This window comes from Notothenia rossii (assembly GCF_949606895.1).
Source record: "Notothenia rossii genome assembly, chromosome: 7".
NCBI lineage: Eukaryota > Metazoa > Chordata > Actinopteri > Perciformes > Nototheniidae > Notothenia > Notothenia rossii.
The window spans coordinates 14,382,884-14,408,784 of record NC_136905.1 but is presented as its reverse complement, the minus strand read 5'-3'; the positions used below and the strand labels follow the sequence as shown (position 1 = coordinate 14,408,784).

Below are 25,901 nucleotides of genomic sequence, written 5' to 3'. Positions count from 1 at the left end.
CATTCCCCAGAAAGTACCAAAGCCTGTGCCAGTACTGTCAGTCAAAATAGCATTATCACCCCCACAAGCTTCAGTGGCTTGGCTCAGCTGCTTACTTATTTTATTGTCTTTATTTTTAACATCACTAAGCTCATTAGAAAAAACGACTTTAAATTACTTTAATTGCAGATTAATGTAATGTATTGTAGTGAAGTAGAAGTAAAGTGTAGATACAAATGATAGTATTAAGATATATTCCAAAACTTTACCTTAAAGTTACCATGGTCCAGTTCATATATTCTCCAGGTTGGATTTGATTATGACTCTGATCATGATTAATCATATTATCTAAACTGGAGCAAGACATGTTTTTTGCTTTGATCGCCTGATTGGTAGATTAATGACACCATCAGCATATGGATTGGTTCCTCATAAGCCTTGCTTTCACCATAAGAGGAAAATTAAGTTCTGATTATGGCATTAAACAGTGGGAAATAAAGTGCAGTGTGTCCTGTGTAATTTTAACATTTTCCTATTAGAGATAAGATATACTTTATTAATCCCAAATTGTAAAGAAATAGTAAAAAATAAAACATTTATACAATATAAACATCTCCAAATAAAACCAAACTAAAATGAAAATATATAAGTTGACCGTGAAGAAAAAATATGTAAACCATCTGACAAATAAAAAAATATTAAAGGGCTAAGTTACAGCTCACACAATATAAAAGTGGGATATGATTTACAATTAGTTTGCAATAATGGCATATTAATTAAATATAAATAAAGAGTAGGTGGCACTAGCTCAAAAGGTTCCTTTAAGAGTAATATAATTATCTTTTCAAATTATACTTCCTTAACCTCACACTTTAGTTATCTTTCCTATTTGTAATAAAAGACCACAACTTTGAACTCATTCAATATCTCAGAGGGGTTTAATATAAAGCACACAATAAAACCACAAACAGAACAAGTGTTTTTATTGTGACATTCAACAGTTTCGATTACATTACTTTTTTTAAATGACTAAATAGTGCAATAGAAAACCCTTTCAGTATTTCACACACGCACAAACCTCCCTTTTACCTCCAAACAAGCTAAACGTAAGGTACCTTATTCAATAGAAGTTGTAATCAACAGCTTTAAAACATTTACACGGAATAAAGAGACACCAATATAAAGCGTATTATCTAAAATACAAAAAAATAAGTGCAAACGTTTTTTAAACAAAACGTGTAGGAAACGACCCAGAAGATTGGCAGCGAAAGGGACAGCTGAGTTTGAGTAAATCATTAGAGCACATTCCGTCCACTGTTTGATTATAAAACCTGGGACTGACATCAGAAAGCAGGATTGTTTTTTAGCTAGACCTTGGGGTTACCAGGGACTTCGTCCAGCAGGGGCTTGTAGTATTCAGGTTCCTCATTCTTGTAAAAAAAGAAAAATAATATCATTAAGACATACTCAAATCTTGACCTGTTTCTAACCCTTAAGGCCACATTTAAACAACTTATAAAGAAAAGGAGTCTTTCTATTGAATATAAATATTTACAGTTCTGACAGTAAGATGTTATTTTGGAGACCATACCATCTTTTCGTTCTTCCCCCTTCTCTTCAGAGCCTTGATCCCCAGGACGGCGGAGCTGATGGTGAGGCAGAGCTCCAGGGCTGAGAGGACAATCATCAGAACGTGCATGCTCCTCAGCAGCATCTGGTGGGACACAAGAAGCAGTGCTTTCTTTCAAGATTCAAATCACATCTGCTTGTTATATTCAAGTATAATTACATTTGTAGACTGTGTTCTAACTTGCACAATTTCCTTCAAATGTTGCTTTTTTTGGGACTTCTTATTGGTTTTAATGATGTTGAAAATCCCCTATTGATCTAGTACAGATATAAAACATTAACTCTCCGCCCATTAACATACAGACAACGCATTACCACCAGTCATCAGGACATCTGGTTATTTACTCAGGGCACAAAATACCAGAAAACCACAATAATATCCATATAACTCAAATAACGGTGATCACAATTTTCAAAAGAAGAATTTTCATTTCAGAAGCTAAAACCAGCTCATGTTGGACATTATCATTTGATATATTACTAAACAAATATATTGATTAATTATCAAACTTATGGATGAGTTCTTTTTTGTCACAGGACTAATTCATTCATCAAATAATTGTCATCGCTGATTTTTCTTCATTAGTTTATTCTTAGTGAAGCCTGTTGTAAATAGTTGTAAATGGTGATCATTCATGGTAACTTTCAAGACAACATCCGGATAAGGACATTTTCCACACTCACCAACATCAAGTCCTTGGTTTCCAAGCATTTCTGCTCCATTCTCTTTTCCCCAGAAGAGGCAGTGGGTGAGTGATCATAGTAATATCGATTGTTACCATTCTCACACAACCAATACAGCCCCATGAATGTCATTCTGAGGCTGTAGAGTATGATGGCTGCAATGGCAAAACCAACTCCTGCAAGATTCAGAATCACATTGACGATGACCTTGAATGAAAGACACAAAAACACAGCATGACAAAAATGCTCATCAAGTTCAAAAGCCTCCAACTTTCTCCCACTTAACAGCTTGGTGGCACAGCTCCTTCATTATGCCCTCCCCAAGACAATGTAGGTGTAAATGCTCAAAATGGTGCGCAGACATACTCACCAGACATGGACTGGGGTACTTCTCAGACAAAATGGAGACGATGCCAAACAACATGAACTAGAGACAGAAACAAGAATGTTTTACCTACATTCTTCCACGTAAACACTTAAATTCAGCCAAGTCATTTCCAGTGTCTTTAATTGGTTCAACAGCCTTTTTAGCACCAAGAGGGAGGGCATACCCATCTGGCGTTTACATTGGCCTGGGTTTGAGTGCAGCCTGCTAGTACATAGGAGATACATGATCTGCTTTTTATCATTTGAGAACAAAAGAAGAACTAGAGAATTAAGAAAAACACACTTGGGGTTTGGCAGAAGTCTGTAGTATATTCAAAACACAGCACAGTACAGAAGTGATTGGTTTTAGCTGAGCCATTCATTTTTGCTTGGAGGGATATCTGATTCTGAATCGGAAAAAAAAGCCCTTAGGTTAATCTCCTTAGGACTAAGTCACTAAGTAGACAACCCAAGAAACGTACTGTTGGGCTTTGTTTATGATACAAATAACAATAGAAAAAAACATTTAAGCATTGGTTTGCTTACCAATGATCCCAACCAAAAGCAAAACCCGCTGATATCCCCAATGGGAGTAAAAGCAAAGATCACACCAATGCCGATGTTGAGCAGCCCAACCATAATCTGCAGAGTCTGTGGAGAAGAAAACCTAGCATGAACCACAAACATCTGTACAGTACAACAGCAAATAACAGGTCACTGTGTGGTGCAGAACTGTTATACAGTATAATGTTATATGTTATGTATTTATTGCAAGACAAAAGACAAATAACTCACCCCCAGTACTGTCTGAGAGGTGTTCTGGAGCCTCCTCAGGTGCTGGGACACAGAGCAGCAAATTGGGCTGCAGCACAGGTTTTTGAGGATTTGGTACAGAGGAGGACAAACACTTTGGGGGTCAGAGGTCAAAGTGATTACAGTGCTGCTCTCACTCTTGGAGATTGTGAGAGCCATCCTGCCTGCTCCTGTAGACTGAAAGAAACAAGAGAGACCTTTTAATTTGCTGTATTACGGTTTTTTCTCAGCCACAGTTTGGTGAAATAGCCATTTTGGCTGTAAACCCAGGAGTGGTTTTCTGATACTATCTATCAGGTTTCTAAAAACCCTTGCATTTGTAAATGGGGCTGCTAACCTGTATTATGAACAGAGCAGTTACCACTAAACGGCGTAAATAATGAACTTTTATAGTAATATATATAATAAAGGGAAAACAAGTTCCTTTTGAGAAATGTTTTGAATCGAATTCCTTCAAAAATGTAACTTTGCGTTTGAGGAAGTGATAAGTGATAATAAGCCTATGTTTTTACTTAGAGAGAACTATAGGTTACTTACGTAACCCCAGTTCTCAGAGTAACATGAAGTGAGATGTCTCACTATGGGATGCGCCTCAACGCGCATGCAAACAGAAGCATCAATCTCATTACGCCAATCCTGATTGGCTGGTGATCTTGACGTCTACGTCAGGGAATACACCCACCCTATAAGTAGCTTGCGCTACGACGCAGCGTCATTCAAAATAAGCACCTCTTCTCGCTTTGCCTTAGCAAGAAGGGCCGTCTGGTGAGACATCTCACATGTTACTCTGAGAACTGGGGTTACGTAAGTAACGTATAGTTCTCATTCATAACACTCCGTTCAATGTCTCATTATGGGATATTGAAACTCCCGTATTGCTAGGCATGCTTATCTCGAAAATATCCAAAACAACCAGAACTTAACAGGTAGAACCCTGTCTCAACACGGGGCCAAGCACTGCGCGGGCCACACATGGAGCAGAGACATCTAGCCTGTAAAAGCGGATAAAAGTGAGCGGTGAGGACCAGCTCGCTGCTGCACAAATGTCTTGGATGGAAACACCCTTGAACAAAGCCCAGGATGTAGCCAGTCCACGAGTAGAATGAGCACGCAGGCCCATTGGTGCCTGCAAACCCTGACTCGTATAAGCACGAGCAATCGCTTCCACAATCCAGTGGGAGAGCCGTTGCCTGGTAACGGGCTTGCCCTTCTGAGGGTTAGCCCAGGATATAAAGAGTTGGTCATTGCAACAAAACTCTTTTGACCTGTCCATATAGGTGCGTAAAGCACGAACTGGACACAGCAAATTCGGCCGCTGTTCCTCAGAGGAACACAGCAGCGGAGGAAATGCCACAATGTCAATGGGGGTACATGAGCCAACCACCTTAGGTATAAAGACAGGGTTAGGCTTCAGCAACACTCTCGTTTGCCCCGGGGCAAACTGAGTGCATGAAGGATGTACAGAGAGCACATGAATGTCACTGACTCGCTTGGCAGATGTCAGAGCCAGTAACAGCACTGTATTCAGTGACAGGTGTTTCATGTCAGCTTCTTCCAGGGGTTTAAATGGAGGTCGAGTGAGCCCATCTAAAACCACTGCCAAGTCCCATAAGGGCACCAGTGACCTGGAAACAGGGAGGAGCTTGCGAGCCCCTTTCATAAAACGGCAGACCAAAGGATGTTGGCTAGCAGTCTTTCCCTCAAAGCCCACATGGCATGCAGCAATAGCAGCCAGGTACACTTTGATCGTAGAGAAAGCTCTGTGTTTATCAATTAGGTCCTGTAGAAATGATAAAATCACCCCGACAGGACATTGAAAAGAGATGTGTCCTTTTTGAAGGCACCACTCCTCAAACACCCTCCACTTACAGTCATAGAGAGACCTGGTGGAGGAAGCTCTCGCACTCTGAATAGTGTTTATCACCTTCTGAGGGAGCCCCACTGTATTGCAGGCCGGACACTGTAAGTCCATTTCCCTTATGGCGCGAACTTGAGGATGACGTTCTGGCATCACTCGAGGCGGCGGGAAGATGGGGGCATGGTGGCACCCTGAAAACACATGAGCATCTAACACTGGAACGTGTTCTGGAGCTGGGGAACAGGGAACTTCCAGCTCTCTCGTCGAGGAGAGGAGAGGAGGCTTTCAGGCCGCCCGCTTCTTCTTCCTCGCCTGGTGGCTGAAAACCTGGGTCGGCTGTGCCTGAGCGGCAGATGCCGGAACCGGAGATTTTCTTGGCCAGCTCATCCTCACCTCGTGCCTGGGCTGGGGACCCGGGACGGGCTGTGGTCTCTGTTGCTTCGGTATCTTGAACCGGGCAGGACGTGAGGCAGCTTGAGTGAAGGCCTGCCGCGGGACCGTTGAAGTAGGCGGCTGGACCCTTCGGGGGAGACAGAGCTGGAGAGCCTCATCTTCCTTCTTTTTTGATTCGCTTCTCAGCTGCATCGAAGCTAGAGCGGAGCCAAATATGCCCTCGGGAACAATAGGCATGTCCAGAACATCCTCTTTTTCCCGGTCTGGAAGGTTCGTCAGGTTGAGCCACCTGGCTCTCTCCTGTACCACCATAATTCCCAGTGCTTTGCCCGTGGCTTTGACTGCACAGCGCTGCACACAGAGGCAAATGTCCGTGATCGCTGCAATCTCGTCCCACACGGCAGGCTCAGGTTTGCTCGACAAGTCTTCGCAGAGCTCCGCCTGGTAGGCGGTCAGTAGCGAGGAGACGTTGAATGCCCTGGCGGATAAAGCTGCGGCTTTATAGGCCCGTTCGGTCATCGCTGACTGAAAACGGTCTGCCTTTGCCGGTAGCGTGGGGTTCCTGCTCGGTGTCGAAGCCAGCCTCGGTTGGAGGTGGGCTGCCACCAGCGGTTCCATGGGCGGCATGCGGAGCAGGCCGAGCCTCTCCATAGCGTCACAGTCCAGGGAGGAGGCACCCTGGATTGGAGCCTTGTTGCTGAAAGGGCAGTCTCTCCACGAGACCGACACCTCGTCCAGCATCTCCGGAAAGACTGGAAGGAGCTGCCTCTTCGTCCTCGCTGCTTGGGGCAATTGCTTCCCCTCGTAGCGAGATCTGGAGGTCTCCTTGGCCACTTCAGGCCATGGGATGTCCAGCCTGGACGCAGCGCATTGAAACACGGCCTGCAAGTCCATACTTAGGCAGGGCGAAGCTGGTGTGCTTTCGCCCGGGAGAGCGGACATCGCTCCCGGCTTTGCAGCCTGAGCCGATGAAACGAAGATGTCATCCTCGTGCTCATCCGAGTCGGACAGGAGGAACTCAGAAGCATCCTCGGGGGGCTCCGGTTCAGCGGCTGCTACTGTTATTGAGCCCCAGCCTGACACAGCGCGGGGCTCAATCTCTGCGGTGGACGCCACCATGTCTTGATTGCCGGCCGGGGAATCAGTGGACATGAGGGGGTCCTGTCCCGACAAGCTAGCTTGGCGTGCTAACCGTTGGCGGAGGCTCTTAATGGTGAAGTGGGCACAATGCCCGCACGAGCCGGGGTTATCGATAGCTTCCTGGGCGTGTTCCAGCCCGAGGCAGGACGAGCAAACCTGGTGTGAGTCTGTGCCTGAGATCTTAAACCTGCAGCCGCATAGCCGAGCCCCCGAGTCCCTGACTCCTCTGGTGTGAAGGAGAGAAGGGTCCATCTTTGTTCGCCGGGATGTCGGTGTGGAGTGGACACGCTAGTAACAGGTACGTTACTGAGAAAAAAATCCAACCTTGTCGTTAATCCGAAAAGAAAAAGCAACGGTGTAGATTTTATTCTTGAAAGAATATTAACTGTTGTGTTAATACCTTTTGTTTTTATCTCCGTCTCCACTGGTGTGAGAGAGAAAAGAGAACGTCCTCGCTACCGTGGTGTCGGTGTGGAGGGAAGAAAAGCTAGCAACAGGTATGTTACTAGCTTGAAGAAAAAATCAAACCTTACCGTAATTTCGAAAGAAAGAAACGGCGAGGCAGATTACAATATTAACTGGTGTGTTAATATTGTTCAGTCTTCTTGCAAAGCAAAAAAAGTAACCGGCAAGCGCCCGTCGACCGAATGTTAGCTTTGGGTTCAGTCTGTGGACCGTTAAGCTAGCCCGGCTACTGATAATTCGAGATGTGCTCTGAAGCGAGAAGAGGTGTTTGAATGACGCTGCGTCGTAGCGCAAGCTACTTATAGGGTGGGTGGATTCCCTGACGTAGACGTCAAGATCACCAGCCAATCAGGATTGGCGTAATGAGATTGATGCTTCTGTTTGCATACGCGTTGAGGCGCATCCCATAGTGAGACATCGAACGGAGTGTTATGAATGAGAACTTATAAGGTTGAAGTGTCATTATTACGAGAATGCTTTTCATTATATTGAAAAACTATGTAAGTATGTTGAGAACCTGCGTTAGGTATTTTGAGATATTTTGTAATTATTTATAGATCCTTTTATTTTAGCATTATGTCTTTATTAAACAAAGAGTTAGCATTTAAATACATTAATCTCAAAAGCAGAGGAGATGGTTGCTGGATGTAGCAAGAAACTAATTTATTTAGTCCTATAGAGAATACAGAAAGATATACTAAGCCTTTATTTTCAGAAACGTATTCATTATCTTTTAAACACTAGGCTACGTCTTTATTTTTTTTAAGTGTGCCCTTTTAAAACCTTACAGAGAATGTTTTCCTTTACAAGTCTTACTTTTTTTCTTCCCTTGTTCCCGTTAGCCTTAAAAAGCCTTATGCGGAAATGGGCTTCGATAAAAGAACGGAGCAAAGCCTGCTACTTTATTTGTTTTTCAAACATAAATTTGTTTAATGTGATTTATTGTGCTTCGAGACACGGTTTGCCACACTGATGCGTTCAGTCCGTAAATGAAGACAAGAGTAATACATTTGTATTCATTTTAATAAGAAATCTCCCTCACTCCATCAGGTTGCGTCTTATTTGTTTTGTTCACTTCCGGATTAACATACGTATGTTTTCTCTGTTGATATGTTGCCGAAAAATTGACATTTTCCCGAGAGATTTAACCGTGAAATATTAATTATTTACACACTTGATGTGCACCCATTGTTGTAAATTTAAGGGTTTACTTATTCTGCAGTAGCCTACAGGCAGCCATATATAATAAAGATTGGTTAGAATTGAAATAAGTTTAATATCGATGTATAGCCTACTAAATCAAACATGACAGAAGCCCTTACCTGCTTTTATGGTAACAAATCTAGCGAGTTCTTTCTACCTGAAGAAATGTGTCTGGTTGTTGCGCAGTTATTATTTGGGAACGGGGAAGAGCGAGAGAGAGTTCCCAGAAGTACCGCCCTTCCTAGGAAGCAAATGTAACCCTTTACTGATCATCAATCTGCACACAAAGATACTGGGCGTGATTTTCATTGATATGCTACTTCTACGACTTAAAACAATGTTTTATTTGTTATTTGACCTGCTAATATACTGTATATTACATTGTTTATCTGACTATGTAATTATCTAAAATGTAGGACAACATTCTTTATTAAGTAGTAGTAAGTCATTATTTTGTGGCATAAACACAGTTTATACATGAAGAAATTGAAACAATCAGACAAACACCTAACTAAGCTTTTGCACATGATACTTTTACCTATAAATGAAGACAGTATTGCAGTAGTTTGATGAAATAATATCAATAAGCAGCACAAGCTTCAGCTCAATGAGAAAGCAATATAATTGTATTTATTTTTGTCATAATTATGGTCACAAGATGCAATCAGCTTGTTTTATGATTTCCAGTTATTCGGCTACATAAGAATGTGTACAGTGAAGGGAAAGAATGAAAGTCATCAGTGAATCATCACATATAAGCACACTCAAGCTCATGTGGGGTGCATTGCATTATCACCAATAGTTTAAATTGATAACAGTTTGAATGAGGTCAATGCCGGGGAAGTCCATGGCAATGATACCAAAGCATGGTCTGGGCTGACTTGGGTAAAACTGTCTCAGGTATTGATTGAGCCATGGGTTTACCTTTTCAGCGACTCGCTTTGGAGTCAGAAACATTCCCCAGAAAGTACCAAAGCCTGTGCCAGTACTGTCAGTCAAAATAGCATTATCACCCCCACAAGCTTCAGTGGCTTGGCTCAGCTGCTTACTTATTTTATTGTCTTTATTTTTAACATCACTAAGCTCATTAGAAAAAACGACTTTAAATTACTTTAATTGCAGATTAATGTAATGTATTGTAGTGAAGTAGAAGTAAAGTGTAGATACAAATGATAGTATTAAGATATATTCCAAAACTTTACCTTAAAGTTACCATGGTCCAGTTCATATATTCTCCAGGTTGGATTTGATTATGACTCTGATCATGATTAATCATATTATCTAAACTGGAGCAAGACATGTTTTTTGCTTTGATCGCCTGATTGGTAGATTAATGACACCATCAGCATATGGATTGGTTCCTCATAAGCCTTGCTTTCACCATAAGAGGACAATTAAGTTCTGATTATGGCATTAAACAGTGGGAAATAAAGTGCAGTGTGTCCTGTGTAATTTTAACATTTTCCTATTAGAGATAAGATATACTTTATTAATCCCAAATTGTAAAGAAATAGTAAAAAATAAAACATTTATACAATATAAACATCTCCAAATAAAACCAAACTAAAATGAAAATATATAAGTTGACCGTGAAGAAAAAATATGTAAACCATCTGACAAATAAAAAAATATTAAAGGGCTAAGTTACAGCTCACACAATATAAAAGTGGGATATGATTTACAATTAGTTTGCAATAATGGCATATTAATTAAATATAAATAAAGAGTAGGTGGCACTAGCTCAAAAGGTTCCTTTAAGAGTAATATAATTATCTTTTCAAATTATACTTCCTTAACCTCACACTTTAGTTATATTTCCTATTTGTAATAAAAGACCACAACTTTGAACTCATTCAATATCTCAGAGAGGTTTAATATAAAGCACACAATAACACCACAAACAGAACAAGTGTTTTTATTGTGACATTCAACAGTTTCGATTACATTACTTTTTTTAAATGACTAAATAGTGCAATAGAAAACCCTTTCAGTATTTCACACACGCACAAACCTCCCTTTTACCTCCAAACAAGCTAAACGTAAGGTACCTTATTCAATAGAAATTGTAATCAACAGCTTTAAAACATTTACACGGAATAAAGAGACACCAATATAAAGCGTATTATCTGAAATACAAAAAAATAAGTGCAAACGTTTTTTAAACAAAACGTGTAGGAAACGACCCAGAAGAATGGCAGCGAAAGGGACAGCTGAGTTTGAGTAAATCATTAGAGCACATTCCGTCCACTGTTTGATTATAAAACCTGGGACTGACATCAGAAAGCAGGATTGTTTTTTAGCTAGACCTTGGGGTTACCAGGGACTTCGTCCAGCAGGGGCTTGTAGTATTCAGGTTCCTCATTCTTGTAAAAAAAGAAAAATAATATCATTAAGACATACTCAAATCTTGACCTGTTTCTAACCCTTAAGGCCACATTTAAACAACTTATAAAGAAAAGGAGTCTTTCTATTGAATATAAATATTTACAGTTCTGACAGTAAGATGTTATTTTGGAGACCATACCATCTTTTCGTCCTTCCCCCTTCTCTTCAGAGCCTTGATCCCCAGGACGGCGGAGCTGATGGTGAGGCAAAGCTCCAGGGCTGAGAGGACAATCATCAGACCGTGCATGCTCCTCAGCAGCATCTGGTGGGAAACAAGAAGCAGTGCTTTCTTTCAAGATTCAAATCACATCTGCTTGTTATATTCAGGTATAATAACATTTGTAGACTGTGTTCTAACTTGCACAATTTCCTTCAAATGTTGCTTTTTGTGCGACTTCTTATTGGTTTTAATGATGTTGAAAATCCCCTATTGATCTAGTACAGATATAAAACATTAACTCTCCGCCCATTAACATACAGACGACGTATTACCACCAGTCATCAGGACATCTGGTTATTTACTCAGGGCACAAAATACCAGAAAACCACAATAATATCCATATAACTCAAATAACGGTGATCACAATTTTCAAAAGAAGAATTTTTATTTCAGAAGCTAAAACCAGCTCATTTTTGACATTATCATTTGATATATTACTAAACAAATATATTGATTAATTATCAAACTTATGGATGAGTTCTTTTTTGTCACAGGACTAATTCATTCATCAAATAATTGTCATCGCTGATTTTTCTTCATTAGTTTATTCTTAGTGAAGCCTGTTGTAAACAGTTGTAAATGGTGATCATTCATGGTAACTTTCAAGACAACATCCGGATAAGGACATTTTCCACACTCACCAACATCAAGTCCTTGGTTTCCAAGCATTTCTGCTCCATTCTCTTTTCCCCAGAAGAGGCAGTGGGTGAGGTATCATAGTAATATCGATTGTTACCATTCTCACACAACCAATACACCCATATATTTGCCATTCTGAGGCTGTAGAGTGTGATGGCTGCAATGGCAAAACCAACTCCTGCAAGATTCAGAATCACATTGACGAAGACCTTGAATGAAAGACACAAAAACACAGCATGACAAAAATGCTCATCAAGTTCAAAAGCCTCCAACTTTCTCCCACTTAACAGCTTGGTGGCACAGCTCCTTCATTATGCCCTCCCCAAGACAATGTAGGTGTAAATGCTCAAAATGGTGCGCAGACATACTCACCAGACATGGACTGGGGTACTTCTCAGACAAAATGGAGACGATGCCAAACAACATGAACTAGAGACAGAAACAAGAATGTTTTACCTACATTCTTCCATGTAAACACTTAAATTCAGACAAGTCATTTCCAGTGTCTTTAATTGGTTCAAAAGCATTCTTAGCACCAAGAGGGAGGGCATACCCATCTGGCGTTTACATTAGCCTGGGTGTGATTGCAGCCTGCTAGTACATAGGAGATACATGATCTGCTTTTTATCATTTGAGAACTAAAGAAGAACTAGAGAATTAATAAAAACACACTTGGGGTTTGGCAGAAGTCTGTAATATATTCAAAACACAGCACAGTACAGAGGTGATTGGTTTTAGCTGAGCCATTCATTTGTGCTTGGACGGATATCTGATTCTGAATCTGAAAAAAAAAGCCCTTAGGTTAATCTCCTTAGGACTAAGTCACTAAGTAGACAACCCAAGAAACGTACTGTTGGGCTTTGGTTATGATACAAATAACATTACAAAAAAACATGTAAGCATTGGTTTGCTTACCAATGCTCCCAACCAAAAGGAAAGCCCGCTCATATCCCAAAAGGGAGTAACAGCAAAGATCGCACCAATGCCGATGTTGAGCAGCCCAATCATAATCTGCAGAGTCTGTTGAGAAGAAACCCTAGCATGAACCACAAACATCTGTACAGTACAACAGCAAATAACAGGTCACTGTGTGGTGCAGAACTGTTATACAGTATAATGTTATATGTTGTGTAATTATTGCAAGACAAAAGACAAATAACTCACCCCCAGTACTGTCTGAGAGGTGTTCTGGAGCCTCCTCAGGTGCTGGGACACAGAGCAGCAAATTGGGCTGCAGCACAGGTTTTTGAGGATTTGGTACAGAGGAGGACAAACACTTTGGGGGTCAGAGGTCAAAGTGATTACAGTGCTGCCCTCAGTCTTGGAGATTGTGAGAGCCATCCTGCCTGCTCCTGTAGACTGAAAGAAACAAGAGAGACCTTTTAATTTGCTGTATTACGGTTTTTTCTCAGCCACAGTTTTGTGAAATAGCCATTTTGGCTGTAAACCCAGGAGTAGTTTTCTGATACTATCTATCAGGTTCCTAAAAACCCTTGCTTTTGTAAATGGGGCTTCTAACCTGTACTATGAACAGAGCAGTTACCACTAAACGGCGTAAATAATGAACTTTTATAGTAATATATATAATAAAGAAAATAAAGGGAAAACAACTTCCTTTTGAGACATTTTTTGAGTTGAATTCCTTCAAAAATGTAACAATCAGTTTGAGGAAGTGATTACGTTTGAGGAAGTGATAAGTGATAATAAGCCTATGTTTTTACTTAGAGAGAACTTATAAGGTTGAAGTGTCATTATTACGAGAATTTTTTTCATTATATTGAGAAACTATGTAAGTGTTGAGAACCTGCGTTAGCTACTTTGAGATATTTTTTCATTATTTCTAGATTTTTTTATTTGAGTATTATGTCTTTATTAAACAAGGAGTTAGCATTTAAATACATTAATCTCAAAAGCAGAAGAGATGGTTTATGCTAGATTTATCTATAAACTAATTTATTTAGTCCGATAGATAATACAGAAAGATATACTAAGCCTTTATTTTCAGAAACGTATTCATTATGTTTTAAACACTAGACTACGTCTTTATTTTTTTAAAGTGTGTCCTTTTAAAACCTTACAGAGAATGTTTTCCTTTACAAGTCTTACTTTTGTTCCTCCCTTGTTCCCGTTAGCCTTAAAAGGCTTATGCGGAAATGGGCTTCGATAAAAGAACGGAGCGAAGCCTGCTACTTTATTTGTTTGTAAAACATAAATTAGTTTAATGTGATTTATTGTAGGTATGCTTCGAGACACGGTTTGCCACACTGAGGCGTTCAGTGCGTAAATGAAGACAAGAGTAATAAAGTTGTATTCATTTTAATAAGAAATCTCCCTCACTCCATCAGGTTGTGTCTTATTTCTTTTGTTCACTTCCAGATTGACATACGTATGTTTTCTCTGTTTTCTCTGTTGATATGTTGCCGAAAAATTCACATTTTCCGGAGAGATTTAACCGTGAAATATTAATCATTTACACACTTGATGTGCACCCATTGTTGTAAATGTAAGGGTTTACTTATTATGCAGTACAGGCAGCCATACATAATAAAGATTGGTTAGAATTGAAATAAGTTTAATATCGATGTATAGCCTACTAAATCAAACATGACAGAAGCCCTTACCTGCTTTTATGGTAACAAATCTAGCGAGTTCTTTCTACCTGAAGAAATGTGTCTGGTTGTTGTGCAGTTATTATTTGGGAACGGGGAAGAGCGAGAGAGAGTTCTCAGAAGTACCGCCCTTCCGAGGAAGCAAATGTAACCCTTTACTGATCATCAATCTGCACACAAAGATACTGGGCGTGATTTTCATTGATATGCTACTTCTACGACTTAAAACAATGTTTTATTTGTCAATTGACCTGCTAATATACTGTATATTACATAATTTGTTTATCTGACTATGTAATTATCTAAAATGTAGGACTACATTTTGTATTAAGTATTAGCTTATTATTTTGTGGCATAAACACAGTTTATACATGAAGAAATTGAAACAGTCAAACAAACACCTAACTAAGCTTTTGCACATGATACTTTTACCTATAAATGAAGACAGTATTGCAGTAGTTTGGTAAAATAACATCAATAAGCAACACAAGCTTCAGATCAATGAGAAAACAATATAATTGTATTTATTTTTGTCATAATTATGGTCACAAGATGCAATCAGCTTGTTTGATGATTTCCAGTTATTCGGCTACATAAGAATGTGTACAGTGAAGGGAAAGAATGAAAGTCATCAGTGAATCATCACATATAAGCCCACTCAAGCTCATGTGGGGTGCATTGCATTATCACCAATAGTTTAAATTGATAACAGTTTGAATGAGGTCAATGCCGGGAAAGTCCATGGCAATGATACCAAAGCATGGTCTGGGCTGATTTGGGTAAAACTGTCTCAGGTATTGATTGAGCCATGGGTTTACCTTTTCAGCGACTCGCTTTGGAGTCAGAAACATTCCCCGGAAAGTACCAAAGCCTGTGCCAGTACTGTCAGTCAAAATAGCATTATCACCCCCACAAGCTTCAGTGGCTTGGCTCAGCTGCTTACTTATCATTTTGTCTTTATTTTTAACATCACTAACCTCATTGTAATGCTTTCCGTCTGTATCTATGAGGGGAATTCCCAATGTGAAGGTGCTCTTTTGCAAAAAGACAATTTTACCCCTCACCTGACCCATATTTGGCATCGCAGTGTTCACCCACACATTCTGGTCGTTACCAATTAGACTCTGCACCATTTCATTGACAGTTTGCTTCTCAAAAGACTCTGGTTGGACTCTAATGAGCACAGCCTCAGTCTTAAACTCTGACAGGAAGGCTTGGACAATGTCAATGACATCCTTGAGAGTGCTGTGCTGGTACATCACCCCACGCATGATATAGAGGGTGTTACCCAGTCCAAATACTTTGAGATCTAGGAAACGAATGCCAGCTCTAAGTTGATCCTTCAGGGTCCAAGCCTGGTGTTCAGCCTCTGGACCGCCGTACAGGGCCATGCTGTCGTGGGTACCAGGGAAGGTGAGGAGAGAGAGGGTGCGGAAATCCTCAATGCCCGCCATCCATGGAATATTGTAGGACCCCGGGAGAATGAGGTTTGCATCGTCATTGAGGAACTGGTCATTTCCATGGCAGAAAACACTGAGGGTTTAGAAAAAGATTATTTAAACTCAAATGCCACAAAATTGCAGCCTAATACCAACATATCTATTCTTGTGTTTTACTTGCAACATGTTCAAAGTATACTCACGTGACAGATATCAATATGAACTGGAAAAGCAGGCCAGACTTCATTCTTGCTGAAATGCAATCTAAAATAGAAAACACGCATTCATCTAAATCAATCATAATCTAAAAATATGCATTCATAACTTAATCATTTGAAATCCGAGGTAGGCTTTCACTTGGAATATTTTATTAACACCATCAGGTCAAATTGGTACTATACCTTACAGCCAGGAGGATTTCACAGCAAACTAACCCAACGCTCAGAATGTGGACGGCTCAACTAAACATCCCTGACTTATATTGCTTGGTTATCTGCAAAATTGTAGGCGTGGACCACAAATCTCAGGTAAGTAATCCAGACTGATTGTTCTTGATGTCAGACATACAAATATATTATTACCGATTGTGGTGGTGTTTGTTTTTAAGGGTGTTTTAGAAGGGGAGTTCCTCAATCAAATAATTGGTTAAGATTAGATTTGATCTTTAACAAGAATTATCTTGAATGCAAGCAGCCACACCAGTGCAATACTAAGTTAATGATTAAGCTATAATCTTGACCACATAACTGGTGACATTGTTGAGAGTCTGCCAGCCAGAGGTGGCGTTAGAGTTTTTCGTTGTCCGTCATTTTGATGGACAGGATAATCAAATTTCCTTCATAATCCATTATTACCCGTTGGTTCTGTACACAACTCATCACTAAACTAAAGAGGGGCTTCCACATGTGGCAGACCAGGCGATGGTGCTGCCGGATTAGGCATCGGCCCCACTATAACTTTGTTCAAGATAGTCGTAGGCTACTGTCTCCAAAATGACACTGGTGTTTGGTCTGCACTCATGTTGACCGCCCTTGACCGCCCTCCCAACTCACGTGATCTTCACCAATTCAGCCACACTTGCATGCCATCTTGCCTCCCAACACACCTCACTTTGCCTTGAGGTGAACCACTAGCCCTCTGGTTTTTAGGCATCCATTTACGCCTTCAGCCAAAGACACCAGTACATATTCCAGTCAAATTTGACTGTCACAGCCATGCAGTTATCATGTTGATTTTTCTTTTTGTGTATTGTGCTGCTGGTTAAATTGGTTCGTGATCTCACTGCTATAGTGGAGAAGAGCTTCAAATCAAAGATCTCAAACCTGTTAAAAATCCCATCCCTTACACTCCTGTTACTGAGTTTTAGGCAGGAGCAAAACCTTTAATAGCAACACAATTGTTGACGCTAATAAACATTTACAGTATATCTGGCTCTTGAGGGCTCTGAAGTGAAGTGTACTTATTGAGCCAAATCTATCAATCAAAGTCAATCAAAGTTTATTTATTTAGCCCAATATCACAAATTGTACTTTTGTCTCAGGGGGCTCTACAGTTTATACAGAACATGAATATGCTGGAAATTCCCAGTGTTGAAGCTTTTAAAATATTTTTTGAAGAGAGAAGAGTCACTGTGCTTCTCCTTGCATTGTGTACGACTTGACCCAAAGCTTCCAAAAGTGGGACTGGTCAGAGGAGGTGCAATCAAATATTATAGCAACTGAAAGATGTTGTTAAAGACAGGTGAGCTTGTTGAAACTTTCAGAGCAATTGAAAGTACATTTGTTATAAATATTGTCATATCCACATAATACAAGGCTACCAATTAAAACTACATTGTGTGAAACACGCACAGACAAGTAAATTAATAAATATATAAATGTAAGTGAAAATGAATGTAGAAATACATTAAAGATATATAATGTGTGTTCTGTTTTATTCTCAACTTTTATTTTTTTATTTATACATTTATTTATTTCCATATTTATTTATTCTTTCCTGTATTTATTTCCACTTTTATTTATTTATGTGTTTTTTCACATTAATTTATTCTTCTATTATTTTTTACCTGTATTTATTCCTGTATATTTATTTTTGCCTTATTGCATGTTCTGTCCTCCATACTTGTGTGCTCATTGTGTTCATAAAGGTTCAAATTCAATCCAAATCACATCACAACAAGAAGACCTTTAGTTGGGCATTCATTGATTAATCTAAAAACACATTGGTGGTCGACTCTAGACGGTCTATGCATTGGTTTTTCACACAGGTGCTTAAAGTTCAACACCCAGGGGAGGTACATATTTTGTCTTCTTCTATGCTGTTGAATCTGGAGAAATTGTCCCCACCACTTTTTCTAACAAAATGACGCCCATGGTGAAATGTAACGTTGTGCATTTAATAAAATACAGGGATTTTTGCCTACAAGACACATGATAAGAGCTTTAAAAAATGTAATGTTATATTGTATAAACATTAAGATCCAAACAATTACATACAAATGAAATAATAGGTCAACTAATCAATTATTCAATTGGGAGACAATATAAAGGCCTACTTTATTGTCTACTCTAGATCCGTGCTTCTCAAATTGTGGTCCGTGAGCGCCCCCTAGTGGTCCGTGAGTATATTGCTAAAATGTCACATTTGAAATAAATAAATAAATTTAAGTTTTCCGCACTCTCCGCAATGGAGCGAGTTCAAGTTTGACTTTCAATTGCATGATATAGCCCAGCACAACACCTTCGTCACACATGTTGCCACTTGTTTGTTCCATTTTCAGGCGATTTGTATCTGTTCGAAAAAAACGATGTTTTTTTTGGATATTTGTGGAGTTAGGTGGTCCGTGAGTGTTTTTTTATTGGTTAAGTGGTCCTTGGTATGAAAAAGTTTGAGAAACACTGGTCTAGATTATATAGAAATATCTGAAAAATTAAAGGGGCCATTTTTCAGCATCGACCATTTTTCCTTTGAATACTTAGAAGTAGTACATTTTCCATTTCACACTTTAGTACAAGTAACATTTTTGTTAATGGTTTATATTTGCACTTCAGGACATTATGTTGATGACTGCACTTTTTATCTGTATCATTACATCACATACATATCATTTTTTAAATAATTTAAATGTAATTTAAAACTTTTTTTATTGTTTATATTTGTTGTTTTTTATGGCAATGTTTGTATTTATTACCAGTTTAACTTTGTGTTTACCTACCTTATTTTAAGAACTCAAGGAATCAGATTTTTTATGTAAAATAACTAAAAAGAAAAAAAAATATATATATAAAAGTATGCATCCAAATAGTTATTATTAAGAACAAATTTAAGTAACAAAAAACGTTTTTTATTTTATCCATGACAATAAATATATCCCAAATATGCAACGGTGTTTATTGTGAAGACCGATGGGTGGTGGCTTCAACTGCACCGGAAGTAACACAGAAGAAGAAGCAGTAGTAAAGATGGCCGACAATAGCAACACAGATCGCACGGAGGATGACAACATGGATAACACTGTTGCTTCAGGAGGATCTATGATGGTGATCACTGTCAAAACCCCCAATGGAAAAGAGGACATTTCTATATCGGAGGACTCTTCTGTCTCAGAGGTAACAGAGCTTTTTAAAAACCGGCTGTAGAAATCATGCACCCGTCATCACGCGTTTACTCGTAGACATCCGAGGAAAGGTCAAAACGTATTTTTAATTAACTACCCAGCAGCGAGATACGTTATAAAACCAATTTTCGTGGTCTCAAAAACGTTTACTATATTACAATAGTACTAATTTCAAAAATCCTGGTGCGAAATAAACGTTTAAATATTTCCTACGACGGTGGACCTGCGTATGATTAGCAGATAAGAGCTAACCATATTTGGCTAATTTCGACACTGACGTCGTATAACGGCTTATTCATTATAACAATGAAACTGCTGTGAAACCAATCGTTGTTTAGTTTGTTCTGAAGCAATAATGCCTTCATGTTATCTTACATATTGGCCCATTGACATGTATCTGGGTGTGGTGCTGTTGACCAATATTACTAAAAAAGTTACTGACACTAGTGTAAAGTTACTAAGAAAATGTACTAAAGTACTGTACTTGCTTACATTTTCAGGGACTTGTACTTTAGTTGAGTATTTACATTTGCTACTCTGTACTTCTACTCCACTACAATTCAGAGGTAAATCGTGTGCACTCCACTACATAAATAATACTTAAATAATACTTTACTTTGTTATTTATTTAAAAAATGCTCCGCCAGCTCTGATAACACTTGAATGCATCAATACTTTAAAGTAAAACATATATATTATTCTGAAATGGGCCAATCTGCATAATGAGTATATTTTGATGCTAATACTTTTCAATTCGTACTTGAATAACATTTTGATTGTAGGAGTTTTACTTGTGACCGAGTATTCCTACTCTCTTGTAGTAGGCCTACTGATAATAATCACCCAATCTGTGAAAATTAAGCAAAAACTATCCCTCTTGTGGCCCCAAGAAAGAAAACAAATGTGGGTCTGGAACTATCAAACAAAAACGAAAAAAACACAACAGTTTAAAATATAATAATATATATACATAATTATAGTTTATTCATACAGCACCTTATAAAACAAAGTTAATAAATACTTATTGGAAAAGCAATAACAATTGACACCGTGAAAAAAGCTTAGCCTCTAAATTATACATCAATTGGGAGTTTAGTTGCTACAGCAATAACATTAATAAAGTACGACAAATCAAATCATCGAAAACAGATTAGTAATATTCTATTTGAATTGGGAATAAATTGATCTGGGGAGATTTACCATCTGGTTTTTAGATCATCTGCACATTGGCAGTTTATTTTATATTTTGTCGATCATCAACCGACCAGTTTACAAGAATATTATTTGATCCTGGTTAGCTAAATGTGTTCGTGCACAATACAAACAAATATTATAAATAATAAAGGTTTTACAACTAGATTTTGAAAAAGCATCCCTCTTCAAAACAGGGCCACGCGATATATATTAATGCAGTTGATATTATATTTAACTTAACAACTACTAAAAAAATGTTTAGGGACTGAAGAGGAGTGGCTAACTTGCTTTTGTTTTATTTGTCCAGTTCAAACAGGAGGTATCCAAAAAATTTGAGGCCCAGCAGGACCAGCTGGTGTTGATATTTGCTGGAAAGATTCTGAAGGATGGTGATCCTTTAAAGCAGCACGGTATCAAAGACGGGTTAACTGTTCACCTTGTCATCAAGACTGTCCCAAAGTAGGTACAATTTGTGTGCGGGTGACAAAGCTAACACCTTGTGAACATTTTATTTAATGGTTGCTCTCTGTCTGTAGATCAACAGGTGATGGCCCATCTCAGACAAGTTCCAATTATGGAAACCCTCCAAGTTACAGCAGCATCACCACAAACCCCACTGTAGCGGACAGAGCAGAGGGTGGCATGAGTCAGACCCCAACACAAACTGCTAATCCAATGGGTAAGATTTATACATTTAGAAATGTAACACATTTTTGGGAGGTCTAATCAAAGCAATAAAATCCTATGGCAAAAATATATTTTTGTTCCAATAGTCAACAGGTTTGTATTCCTGCAAGTATCTAATCTCCAGCTTTCCTCCTCCTCCTCAGGTGGACTCGGGGACCTGTCTGGCCTGTTGGGCCTGGGCATGGGTTCGTCCAGCTTCATGGAAATGCAGCAGCAGGTGCAGAGTCAGCTGATGTCCAACCCAACGATGCTGACGCAGATGATGGGCAACCCCATGGTCCAAAACATGATGTCCAACCCAGACCTGATGAGACAAGTGTTAGCAGGCAATCCTCAGATGCAGAATCTCATGGACAGTAACCCGGACGTCTCCAGCATGTTCAACAACCCTGAGCTCATGAGACGGGTCAGTGCTGAGCCCTAAAACAAAGATTTATCTTGTGTTAAAAGTTGCAGTAGTTAGGCTGTCTTAACTATACAAATTGTGGGTGCCGGAAACATTCAGGTTTCGAATTGCGGTCTGAGTTGTATAAACCAATCACATTGGAGCAGGCTTTTGGATATCATTTGATAATGATTTGGCTACATATTAGCTTAAAACTAGCTTGTAAACTAGCTACATGTGAAACAATCCGATCTTGCACGTTTTGCCACAACTCCAACCTTGAGTTTTAATTTTATTGTCACTAGACTGTCACCCACTCGTTTAAGATTATCTCGGCCCTTTATTTTTTCCCTTCTCTGACTGTGTACATGTCCTGACATCGCAGTTTGTTTTCAATCACATTGTAAGGCTACTAAATGATTGGTTTCATCATATCTTTTTTCTCTATCTTAGTTTTAACCTTTGGTGTCCCGATAAATTGCTTGCACATGTCGGTGATGAGTCTAAAAGGATGTCAGACTTTGGTTTTATTAGCATTTTTTTTTTTTTCAAGGAATACAATCCCTGGTATAACTAGATAATGTACGATTTGGGTTTAGAGTTAAATCCCAAGTCCAATGAGACATTAGTTGCTTGCCTGACATCTTCCTCAACTCTCAGTGTTTTTGTCGTTTTAAACATTCAGTACCTCGTAGGGCTGTACCCGAATATTCGTTCGTTGGAGTACTATTCGGGTTTCAATGTCGTTATTCGGATATTCGTTTTGTTTGTTTTTTCCCCGTTTTTTTTTCAAATTGAATTTATTGAAATCTCCAATATCAATTTAAGAGCTTGTGCCTCTTCGGGGGGTGCTAACACTTAACCATAAACGTTATCGTTTACTTTCTCCGTCTTTATATGTAGCCTAGATATTACTTTTCTCCGTTAATCTCCGTCACGTTGTTTCCAAAGCAACAACAACTTCCTGTCTAACTTCCTGCTAACTCTCCTTCAAAATAAAAGCATGTCCATAAATAGGAAGCCAAGCCAAATTACACTTAAGACATATACAACTGCAACGAAAGTAACAATAGAATGAAGTGGAATGAGCAATGAAGTAACAATTTCAAAGAACACAAATTGGGTTACATTAACAAATAACTATAAAACAACAATACTGTAGAATAACAAAATGAATGCCGTGAATACACCGAAATACACGTGTTGAAACGGTTCTGATTACCCCCCCCCCCCCCCCCCCCGAATATTCGCTGCTGATTACTACCGAATATCTGGAGCCCGAAAAATGGTATTCGGGACAGCCCTAGTACCTCGACAGATCTTATACCGTTGCAATGATGCAAGAGATTATGAGTAACCAGGTCTGGGTGCTTGGTAACCTTAAGAGCCTCCCCAGGGTTCATAATGCTCTATGGAGATTGTATGCATGCATCCAAATTGCAATCTGTGTAAACAAGATATAGAAAGTATCATTTCTGAGGATTTGGCTGGTATTTTAACTGACTTGTCTTGTGTCATGTTTGTTGTTTAACAGATTCAGAGTCCGGAGACACTGTCCATGCTGACCAACCCCAGAGCCATGCAGGCCCTCACCCAGATCCAGCAGGGCCTGCAGACCCTACAGACAGAAGCCCCCGGGTTCCTGTCCAGGTAACACCTTTATGCTCTTAATAGGATACTTTAATCCTGTATAATTGTCTTAATCTGGCAGTCAAAATTGCTTCTGTCATTTAAATCTGGCAAAGAAAAATTCAGGGTATTCAGTTGGTTCCAATCTGATACACTGCAACACTAAATGCCGCCAAATCCTACAAACTGTTGTTTTAGAAGTTGGTTGTTATTTGTAGTGGTTATTTCAAGTCACGGTACATCTGGGTTGTTGACATTTATCTCTCCGCTTTTAGACTGTCTCCTGGAGGTCTCACAGTTCCTCCAGTCACAGGAGGCAGCATCCCCCAGGTGAACCCTCAGCCTCCTGCCATGACAACAGCATCCAGTCCCTCTCAGCAGCAGCTCATGCAGCAGATGTTACAGATGTTCTCAGAGGGCGGGCCATCAGTATGTTTCGTCTAATTGCCTAAAAGTGTTCTGTTTTCCAAAATCAGAGCAATACGAATATTCCAGTTCCATACGTTTTGTATTTTATTTTTTCTGGTCAGCCTTTTTAATGCAATATGTTGCCCTACAGTTACTGTCGACAATATGGACAGCTGTAACATTATATTTATTATGATTTACATAAGCAAGCAAGCTCACAACTTTAATTACAAAAATGTAAGTGAAAGCAGATAAGGTGCAAATGATAACCATGTTATGATTTCAGTGGTTGTAAATTAATTACAGTTGATTAGCTCTTTTCCCTTTTTGGTAAGTTTAAGATTGTAACACGTAAAATATGACATGAGTTTGTTTATAATTTGATAGTTAGCTGTTAAAGTGTTTCATGTCAGTTTGATTGTATTTGGACAAGAAAAATATTGCGTGTTCTAGTATAAGCATACAGAATCATTTGAAAAAATCTCTTCACTCACTAAATAAAAAACGTATTTTAAATAAAAGGTACCCCAGTTTCTGACCTCATGCCTCCTCTCCTTCCTCACAGCTTCAGGGCCCAGAGGATCGGTTCAGGCACCAGCTAGAGCAGCTCAACACCATGGGCTTCGTTGACCGCGCAGCCAACCTCCAGGCGCTCAACGCTACAGGAGGGGACCTCAACGCCGCCATCGAGAGACTTATAAATTAACTGGTTATTGTGCGGTTGACGGTGGAGAAGTGTGAGAGTTGGGGACTGGCATGGTAGATTAATAGTAAATACATGAAGACGGCCCTACTTTATAGGCTGACCTAACACCCTGTTAGACGCAGTTGTAAATCATAGTGAGAGAGTTTGAAGGATGTTGTTGGTTTATAACATGAATTGTTGATGTTAAAATGCCGTGGCAGCGCTGCTACTATAATATGACCAATGAGTTATTCCTAACTGTGCAGCGGGACATGATTTCTGACAAAAAAAGTGCTCATTCAGTAAAATCTGCATGAGGTTACCATGAAATATGATTATTTAATTTTAACAGATTATAATTGGGTAGTAATATAAAGAGATTTGATTTAGGATGTTGTTCCAGTATAGGTTGGGTGATGGTCTTTGTTCTGAGCTTGTTTACACATTTCTTGTCATATTCTTGCCTGGTATTTATTGAACTATCTCACCATTTAAGTTTTTTTCAACCTGACAGGTTCTTCTTCAATTTCCCCTAAAACATTGTCAGTGCTGAATCTTGTTTGTAATGTTTTACGAGAATGAAAAGTGGTAGTTTTCAGATTATAGGAGGACCAAAGGTGTGTAAAATGAGCATTGGGATAAGGGTTGGAAAATACAACATTGTAGCAATGAGAGGATAGAGACATTTCAAATGGTAGAGATTTTGCAATTCTATGATGTAAGCATACCTTTTAATATCTCTGGCTGTATTGCCAATGGTGATGCCATATGGGGATTTTGGGTTTATAGGGATTATTTTTTGCAGAATGGGCCAAAACAGCAATTTGCATTTTGTTGTTTGAGTCTACAAATTGTTCTAAAATAGAAATTCCAGAATCAATATATCGCCTTAAAATCACATTAACTTTGACCTAAAATTCACATCACCCACTGTTACTCATGTCATGTGATTTCCTGTCAACTATGAACTAAATACACTTGCATCCATTAAAGATTTCTTTTGTTCTAACATATCAAATGGTATCTCTGAGAAGTGTTGTTGTCCTCACTGAGGAATGATACAACAGTATACATTTTGTAACTATGTAAATCAGAGTTGTAGTTTTTTCAGGTGTTCTGCCGCAGATTGAAGGCTTGCCGTATTTTGTCTCCAAAATCACACTGTTGGCTGTTCATCTCTATTTTATCAATCAACACTATGAAGGGGCATTAAAGCCTGTCTCAACGGGATCTCTCTTGTAATTCCAACGATATATCAAAACAATAATCTATCATGAAATTGATTTACCAGACGAGGGCTTTTATTTTTGAAATAACCTCCTAACGCTCCGCCAAGCCCCTCGCTCCTAACCTCTGGCCATGTAAAGAGCAACAACAACAACAACAACAACTGGACTAAGAAAGGAAAAGGTACACGGACTCAAACGGATTACCCAAACTGAATTTCAGCTCGTGTCTTTAGTAAATATACTTGG

At 39.1% G+C, this 25,901-nt stretch overlaps 4 protein-coding genes across 4 annotated transcripts; 1 reads left to right on the top strand and 3 right to left on the bottom strand.

The window, feature by feature from the left end:
* Positions 1-945: 945 nt before the first annotated feature.
* Positions 946-8,784, bottom strand: LOC307047540 (transmembrane protein 176B-like). The gene is made up of 7 exons (XM_079694545.1): positions 8,650-8,784; positions 3,454-3,648; positions 3,205-3,309; positions 2,663-2,719; positions 2,293-2,499; positions 1,571-1,693; positions 946-1,409 (listed from the first exon to the last, which is right to left on the bottom strand). Exons 2-7 carry the CDS (start codon positions 3,628-3,630, stop codon positions 1,347-1,349), a joined length of 732 nt encoding a protein of 243 aa, XP_079550671.1. The 5' UTR covers positions 3,631-3,648; positions 8,650-8,784; the 3' UTR covers positions 946-1,346.
* Positions 8,785-10,429: 1,645 nt separating this feature from the next.
* LOC307045959 (uncharacterized protein) lies at positions 10,430-14,522 on the bottom strand. The gene is made up of 7 exons (XM_079692036.1): positions 14,396-14,522; positions 12,939-13,133; positions 12,690-12,794; positions 12,147-12,203; positions 11,777-11,983; positions 11,055-11,177; positions 10,430-10,893 (listed from the first exon to the last, which is right to left on the bottom strand). Exons 2-7 carry the CDS (start codon positions 13,113-13,115, stop codon positions 10,831-10,833), a joined length of 732 nt encoding a protein of 243 aa, XP_079548162.1. The 5' UTR covers positions 13,116-13,133; positions 14,396-14,522; the 3' UTR covers positions 10,430-10,830.
* Positions 14,523-14,949: 427 nt separating this feature from the next.
* On the bottom strand, positions 14,950-16,271 carry LOC307046126 (1-phosphatidylinositol phosphodiesterase-like). The gene is made up of 3 exons (XM_079692311.1): positions 16,224-16,271; positions 16,026-16,086; positions 14,950-15,916 (listed from the first exon to the last, which is right to left on the bottom strand). Exons 2-3 carry the CDS (start codon positions 16,067-16,069, stop codon positions 15,070-15,072), a joined length of 891 nt encoding a protein of 296 aa, XP_079548437.1. The 5' UTR covers positions 16,070-16,086; positions 16,224-16,271; the 3' UTR covers positions 14,950-15,069.
* A 2,946-nt stretch (positions 16,272-19,217) lies between these two features.
* On the top strand, positions 19,218-25,444 carry ubqln4 (ubiquilin 4). The gene is made up of 7 exons (XM_079694295.1): positions 19,218-19,430; positions 20,940-21,091; positions 21,169-21,311; positions 21,463-21,725; positions 23,239-23,354; positions 23,609-23,762; positions 24,307-25,444. Exons 1-7 carry the CDS (start codon positions 19,227-19,229, stop codon positions 24,445-24,447), a joined length of 1,173 nt encoding a protein of 390 aa, XP_079550421.1. The 5' UTR covers positions 19,218-19,226; the 3' UTR covers positions 24,448-25,444.
* Positions 25,445-25,901: the final 457 nt, after the last annotated feature.